Consider the following 8,531-nt stretch of genomic DNA (forward strand, 5'->3'; position numbering starts at 1 on the left):
CCGCATCAAGGCATCCAATGCAACTAATGATAGCTTTGTTCTTCGGACATCCTTTATTATGTTTTGTCTTGAGAATCCTCTCTCACAAGCAACTGTACTTGCAGGAATAGTCCCTCGCAATTAACACGAAGAGTGTCAACAAATGGATGCAACTCTTTCAAACAAGCCTCAAAATCAAATGTAGTTTTGTTTTCTTCACTTTGATAATAAGGATGTTGTAAGTGTTGAAAAATCTTTTCGAGCCAACGGTTTGAAATTCGTTCTCTGCCATGAACATCCTCTAAATAATGGCAAGTGCTAAACAATTTTGCTGAGTTGAAAAATGCAAGATCAGGGAATCTTCCGTTCAAATTCTCTACAAGAGCTTGAACATAATCTTTTGCAAGTTGTTTGCAACTTTCTATTGAACCTTCAATACACGGTTTCCATGATTGTTTTTGTATATCAACACAATCATCATATGCATGTGGAATTGATACAAATCGTAATTCATGCTTGTGAACAAGCCCCTCCTTATCACAAATTTCTAAAAAGCCAAATTTAGAGGCATCTATAAATTTAGATAAATAACATGTGCCATCTGAAAATGTGTCGCTTCTTAAAAACCACCTTTTCAAAGTGTTTACCGTGACATCTATGGCTGCCCCTAAAGAGCTCACATCAATGTACTCTTCTTGGAATTGCTTGTTCAACTTGTTTAATTCACACATTATATCTGCAAGCATATGTAAACAAAATTGTACTGAAAAGATTCTTGCCTTATCATACCATGAGTCTTTTCTTTCATTTTTCCACAATGTTAATATGGGAGGCATAAGTGCAACAAGTCTTTCAATGACTTGTCCCCTTGAAAGCCATCTAACTCCATGGATTTGAAGAGCTTGAAGAGTTTCAAGTTGCATAAGTTCCTGTAGAGCAATAAGTTGACTATTTCTTTTCGTAGAATTTTGCAGCCAAGAATATACCTTATTTGCTAATTTCTCAACAAATAATAATTCAGGTATTTTTTTTGAAGCATCTCATGCAGCTAAGGCTTCACGATGAGCAATGCAATGAACACCTACAAGATTAGGTACATCTTTCTTCAAGAAAGTGATAAAACCATTTTCATTACCAACCATTGAAGAAGCGCCATCTATGGAAACTCCTATCAATCTTTCTGTTGAAAGGCCCCTTGATTCCATTAAATGTTTGATTGCATCATAAGTTGTTTTCCCTCTTCCATCGCAAACATTTATGAGCTTTAAAAACTGTGAAATTCGAGGACCCAATCCTTTTGAGTTTAAAAATGTGGCATAAACCACAAGATGTTTTTCTAAACTACGGTCTGTACTTTCATCTAACATCAATGAAAAAAAACGGCTATCTAGCATTTTGGAAGTTTGTAGCTCTTCAAGGTACTGAGATATAGCAAAAAGGAATTCTTTTGCAGCCATGTGATTTGTATATGATGTGTACTCTTTGTTCTTTGGCATATTAGGCGTGTGTAAAGACATTGTAAAAAAACAAAGAGATTCATATTTTGAAAGTGGTAGATCCTCTTGTACCATCCAATATACTAATTTCATAGTAGTGATGACTCTTTCTTTGTTGATATCATCAATGCATGCAATATGTTCTGTAATAGACTTCGCCTTCTTCTCATTTCCACATATCCACTTTGCCTGTGAGAGTTTATGAATGCTTGAATTAGCATGAACAATTATAGAATCATGTTGCAATGTAGAGCAACCAGTCCCAATTCCCCATGGCCCCATTGCCTTATGCATTTCACAATATATGCATTTCATAACTATTTTTGCTTCATGCTTTGCCTCTCTCAACCACTTATACTTAGTTTTCCACTGATCACGAAACTCTCTTTTTACTTTCATTTTTCTTTTTTTTTGGGTGGTAGGTTCTCCGTGGTGAAATTCTTCATCACTTTTTTCATTATGCTGCAACATATCATATTCTTCATTATGCCCCAAGACATCTAAATCTTCATTTAGATCAAAATCATGATCTTCTTTATCAGGCAATGAAGCTTGAGATGTATTAGACCATCCAAATTTTTTTTTGATAGAAAGTTGATTTCCTTTTTTTGAAGACATTTTTGATATATAATACCTATATAAAAAAAATAAAGTATTTAGTATATATGAATTTCATTTCATCAAATTAAACCATATTAAAAAAATAATATTGCATTGTTACTCTACTGAAAATCCCAAACACTAAAAATAAATCTAAATAAATCATTTAATAAAACTATAAAAATACATCTTTAACAAATTCAATTAACTAATCCAACAAATGAAATTTTACAACAAAAATCCAAAACTAAACAATATAACAGTTGTTACAAGGAGAGGTCATTTATAAGTTTTTATTGTAGGGGGCCAGTGCCAGTGAAACAAAACAGTGAATTAGGGCCCAGGGGAATTACCAACAAAAAGGTCATGCGTCTGAGGACAGAGCTTACCTATAATAATAATAAATGTGACAGAATATTAATGTGTTGAGAAGATTTCTGCAAGCATGCAATCTCTGTAATAATAACAAATTGTTTTAATTCCAGACAACAAAATTGATGATCGTTTAAGATGGTAATCAAAATGCAGATTGATCGCCTGACAGAGTCACATAATATTGCAGGGAATTAGAACCAGGTTCTATTCCTGGACAGTTTTGGCAAATTAGGTGACTATGGGGTCACGAAGTACACTAGGCTGCCACTGTCTGCTGCTATGGCCTGCTTATTGCGTGAGAGGGCAGGCAATATACCAACCTTTATAGTTCACGTGGCAACATCCCCCATGAATGCCTTGTACTGCAAATAGCCCTAAGCCATGGTCATCATTGAGTACCTGCGATTTCCACAGAGTCTCTGATATCATGTGGATCTTGCCGGAACCATATTAGTCTTTGTCAGGCATTGTTTTTCAATATGTAATAAACATTTGGTAAAGAACAATGATCCGACTAGATGCAGGAATTTGCAGCAATCCCTCGCACCCCGCGCGAGAGAAATAGTTAGCTTTTCGAAAATCGATTGATCAGGTCTACAGTTTCCAATGTCAAATCGATTAAAAAACCCCGCAAATGCACTCGAGAACGCTCATAGTTAACCCCCCTCTTACATTTTGTTGTTTCATTTTGTCAGACCTTTCCTATATAGATACTCTGACAGATCTATTACTGTTACACTGTGTTTTACGGCATTCTCGCTTGTGTAAACTGGTTGATGCGGCTTAAAATGCTGTAGTATAACTGTTAGAACTGAGCAAATTTTGCTGGGGCAATTTTGTTCTAAATGGATTTTTTGGATTAGTTAATTTGAGTCGTGTAATTTACTAAAATCTATTCTTACACCAAGTAAATTTTCACAAATAATTCGCAATAACATATAATAAACTACACCATAGCATATAATAGAGCTGAGCTGGAGTCTGATTAAAATTCTTCTTCTAAATTGCTTGAGAATAAAGGAATAAGTAAACCCAAAACACTTGTTATACGAAGTAAATTTTCAGAAATAATTCACAATAACACACCATAACATATAATATAATTGGGCTTTAATTAAAACTCTTCTAAATTGTTTGTGAATACAAAAATAAATAAACCCAAAACAACAAATAATTCGCAATAACATATAATAGAGTTGGGCTCTAATTAAAACTCTTCCAAATTGTTTCTGAATACAAAAATAAATAAACCCAAAACAACCGATGTAAAATCTCAAAAAAAAATATTATACCGAAATTTCCATAAAGATGTAATCCTAAACTTAAATACTTCTCTAAACTAGTAAACAGTACGGCCAATTCCTAGTAATTCATTTTTCTTCGGTGCTGGATTCTTTTTTGGGCAGTAAATATATTTATACATTACTTAGAAAAAGTTGTAATGAATCGTTAGCTCTGAAGATAGATATTTGACCCAAATGCCGTGAAAAATTGGAGATTTAGGATATAAATATAATATGAATTTAGGACTGGGGTGTATTTTAGCCCTTGTTTTCCTTTCATTCTCGGTAGTACTGCTTCTTCTGCATCTAAATGCCTCGTTAACAGAGATTGCAATTCCTTCAAAGTTTACATGGATAGTGCGGCACCATCACTTCAATACCCCGCCGCCTTAAAACGAAAAAAAAAAAAATCTGCTGCAATTTTTTTAAAAATGCATGGTATAACTTAAAACCCCCTGGGTAGGGGTTCCCGGCCCTTTTTGAGAGAAAGGATCCATTTTTCAAAATTTGGTTAGAAATTGGAAAAATTGTTATTTTTTTTTATGAATAGTGAGGATATTCATTGTTTTGTGCTATTTTTTTTATGCAGGTTGACATATTAGCAATATTCAAATAAAACCAAGTTATCTGAAATTATTAGGGATATTCAAATAAAACCAAGTTACCTGAAATTACTAGTGGGTAGTCTATAAATGACAGGCTTTCACTCCTTTCAAATATTTCTAATTCTTAGACAATTAACCTATTTCTTTAAATATGAAAAAAAAACGATAAAAATTAACTAGCGAAAACAGTCTTAAACCCAATTTTACATTTCAACTAAATATTGCCATTGTACTAAAATATCACGAAACCTCTAAAAAGAAATGAAAAACCTCAGTAAACTACACCCTGTGATTCTGTGCTGTCATTGTCAAAAGTAAACCTCACCTTGTAGCTCGGCCGGATCGTAAGCAGAGTCTGTGGTTCACTATCGAAATAAATGGGAGAAATTGCAGATGAATGGGCAGATTCTCGCTCGCGCCAGCCACGATTCTCGCTCAAACAGCAGCCAAATACGCCAAACAGCAGCCCATGCTATCTATATGACAGAGGCGAGAGCAGAGCAAGTCACGGAAAAAGCTCCAACGGATTCAAGCGGAGAAGGGGAGACTCGGAGAGCTTTTACGAAGATAAAGCTGGAAATATTTCAGTGGTCCGGGCGTATGATGGCCTATGGGGAGCGTTTGAGTACCTCTCAGGCATGCACACAGTACAGACAAACTGTTCCTTGTCTTAGATAGACCATATCTGATTGTGTGATTTCACTCGAGCGCAGCGCGCTGGACACCATCAACCAAATTTAATAATGCCATTAACAGCTCTCAGTGGATTGTAAATGCTCCAGGCTCAGAATTTATTTCAATTCGTGAAAGTTGGTGGACCGTGGACGCGTCACGCCAACTTACAGCATACAGCCACAGACTAGTACTACAGTCACTTCATTCCTATAGGCTATTACCGACGGTCCGATCCCGACTTGGAAGTTGGATGTTAAATATATATATAATATATATATATATCAAAAAATTATTAAAAAAAAACTTAAAACTTTTCATTTACAAACCTGCCCGTCAAATTGACGGTTTTAAAAATTAATAGCAAGTTACGGTTGACGTGGATATTTGAAATGTGAACGTATTTTACGTGTAAAAGAGCTAAAAACAAGCAGATGGGCGTCAAATTTAACCCCTGACACCTACAATGATATGTCTTTACACCCTGTGACTTGTGACTTTGGGTAGTTCTTATTTCCAACCGAAACATTATAAATACTATGTCCTTATACCTATAATGCTATGTCCTTACACCGTCCTGACAGCCCTTGATGTCATCGCCTTACATCTCTTGGGAGACTGACTGGTTTTGACAGCCCTTGATGTCATCGCTCGCTTACATCTCTTGGGAGACTGGTTTTGACATCGACATGGAGATATGCATAATGCCACCTTTCTGGGATAACAAATTCCGATTGCATAGTGATGGAGATATGCATAATGCCATCGTTGTTTGTATTGATGCCCATCGAAACTAGCGGCATATGTATCATGGTATGTGGTGTGGCATGTAGTGTATCATATGTTATCCATTCCCATACCATCAGATATTAATTGCCACAAATTTTGAATTATATAATGGCGCTCCAGATTGGAATTTTAAATCTCAGAATCTGGGCTGCCATATTTTGTTAAACATGAAAGAAGCTTTGGTCGGTTATAGTTTCTTTTCTCAGCATGAGCTTCGTGACGAGTTTGGTGTTAATGGTGATTGCGGTGGTTCTAACTATCGTTGCCTCTGCTAGTGAGAAAACTCATTTGAGCGTTGCCATTGAGATATTGGGATTCTGGATTGCCATTTTAGCGTTGCCAAAATCTGATCCTCATCTTCCATTGCTTCTCTTCCCGTCATCCTCCACCACAACCATGTGAATCTCATGTGCGCTCTGCAACCCAACACCACTGGCACCTATATATATATATTACACCATTCTCTTCGCTCTTCCACACTCAGACCAAGAATCATACATACATATATAGGTGCTTTGTGTTATTGCTTCTTCCATTCCTAATCCAACGAGTATTCCTATCTTTGTTGCTTCTTTGGGCGAGGTGGGTATCTGAACAATGGCCAAGCTATCAGCTTTGTGTGGCTTGATCGCACCATTCTCTTCGCTCTTCCACACTCAGACCAAGAATCATACATACATATATAGGTGCTTTGTGTTGTTGCTTCTTCCATTCCTAATCCAACGAGTATTCTGATCTTTGTTGCTTCTCTGAGCGAGGTGGGTATCTAAACAATGGCCAAGCTATCAACTTTGTGTGGCTTGATCACCCTTTTTGCCTTGTTGGGTGTTGCCAATGCCCATGCTGGCCATAACTTTTATATTACGGGCAAGGTTTACTGCGATAACTGTGCTGTTGGATTCCCCACCAGGATTTCACCTGCCATCTCTGGTAAGCCAGCAACCACCCATTTTGGATAGTTTTTCAATTTTTTTTGCAGTTTTTGTAGATTGTTTTCATTTGGGCCACTCCATTTTTTCTTGTTGAAAAGATGTGAAATAATAGATCTGGTGCTGAAGAATAGATCTGGTTTTAAGATTCTCCATGTGGAATGCTATTTGTGTTCACATTACTTTCATTTTCTACACTCTTTGTTTTTAAGAAAAACATGGGTTTCTGTCTGAAGCATAGAATGCACAGGGAACCCCTATGTTTGTTTCTGATCTTTTGAGTATGAGTGATGTGCAGGTGCCACTGTAGGTGTTGAGTGCAAGGATCCTGCTGGTAAGAGATTGTTCTATAATGAACAGCACGCTGAAAACGATGGGCTCTTCAGTATCGTTGTTCTGCGTGAGCATGAGCACAAAGCCTCAGAGGCATTTACAGTGAGCAGCCCAACCTCATGCAACCTTAAAATTGATAGCAGCCGCCGTCCAGTTTACCTAACCCACAACAATGGGATCAATTCGGTGGAAAGAAAGACTGGGCCTTTTGCCTTCAGGTTTTTTGTGTTGGCTTTTATTACTGAAAGTTTCTTGCTAACCACAAATAGAATGGGGGCCTGTGGAAGGCGCATGGTAGTGAATTTGGAGATTCTGGAAGCCAAAAATGTCATAGTTAAGCTTTCGGGGGGCAGAGACAATCTGTTTGTTCGATATTATCTGACCAGTGGCAATGGCTATGGGGATAATAATATTGCAGTGAATTCCAGGGAAGTGATGGCAAAGGCAGGCCCCGAATGGAAACAGACTTTTCGCTTGGAGTGCGTAGGGAGTATTGGAGATTGTAATGTTATCTGAGAATTGCAAAAGCAGTTTGTTAAGTTTGAGTTGAGGGAGAGAAGTAGCAGAATTAGAGTATTGGGAAATATGTTTATAGCGTCCAAATTGGTGGGATGGGTTGAAATAGCATGGAAAGATTCGTTGGCTTCTCCCACGTTATCAATCATCGATTGGTTTCCCTTGATACCCTTTAATACTATTATCAGTGGAGGTTCCCCGCCGCCACCCAGTTTGCACGTTGCAATCTCCATTAAGCCTCTCATTTTGGTTGATTCGGTTTCACAGCCTCCTAGAGAATACCAGACAGAGATGGAAATATATGATCCACATGTCAATGAAATCAGGCGAAATAGGTGCACTAGGCGTGTAGAACAGAGTAACTATAGATGTGGGGGAAAGGTATGCTGCTCAGGTATCCATGGAGAGGGTCTTTTATCTTTCGTATGATTAGCAGCAGCAGCAATGGTGAATTCGAGTTGGAAATGCATCATGGTCCAGAATGTAGAGACTAATACCTATATATGAAATTCGATTATGTATCATTTTTGTGACGAACAATAAAGAATATAGTTTTTATCTAGCCATTTCAATGGTTGATTTATATATATTTTTATTTTATATATTTTATTAAATAACTATGTAAAAGGACATTAACGTTTTTATTTCATTATGATTTATAACTACTTCATATATTAAGAATACATAATAATATTTAAAACACTCCCCAACATCAAACTATTTATAAACTATAAACAAATAAGTTTACATATTTTGTTCATTTTAAAAATATAAACAATGACATAATTTTTTTTAAAACATAAATAAATAAGTTTACATATTTTTTTCATTTTAAAAATATAAACAATGACATAATTATTTAAAAAAAACATAAATAAAAAAAGCCATATAGCTAGCTTTGCATAATATGGAAAAAAAATCTTGGATGTGTGGCAATGTTATCACTATATGTCA

At 36.3% G+C, this 8,531-nt stretch overlaps 1 protein-coding gene and 1 pseudogene across 1 annotated transcript; both read left to right on the forward strand.

Annotated features, from left to right (window-relative positions):
• Nucleotides 1-6,572: 6,572 nt before the first annotated feature.
• LOC149250987 (major pollen allergen Lol p 11-like) lies at nt 6,573-7,310 on the forward strand (the record flags this gene model as incomplete). The annotated part of the gene is made up of 2 exons (XM_089453808.1): nt 6,573-6,729; nt 7,027-7,310. Coding segments are annotated over exons 1-2 (441 nt in total), but the record flags the coding sequence as incomplete, so codon positions are not given.
• A 21-nt stretch (nt 7,311-7,331) lies between these two features.
• Nucleotides 7,332-8,006, forward strand: LOC149250988 (uncharacterized; annotated as a pseudogene).
• The last annotated feature ends 525 nt before the right edge of the window (nt 8,007-8,531 follow it).

Source organism: Pinus tabuliformis, chromosome 7, assembly GCF_031772625.1.
Source record: "Pinus tabuliformis cultivar Carrire ecotype Pingquan chromosome 7, CPIR1, whole genome shotgun sequence".
Taxonomy (NCBI): domain Eukaryota; kingdom Viridiplantae; phylum Streptophyta; class Pinopsida; order Pinales; family Pinaceae; genus Pinus; species Pinus tabuliformis.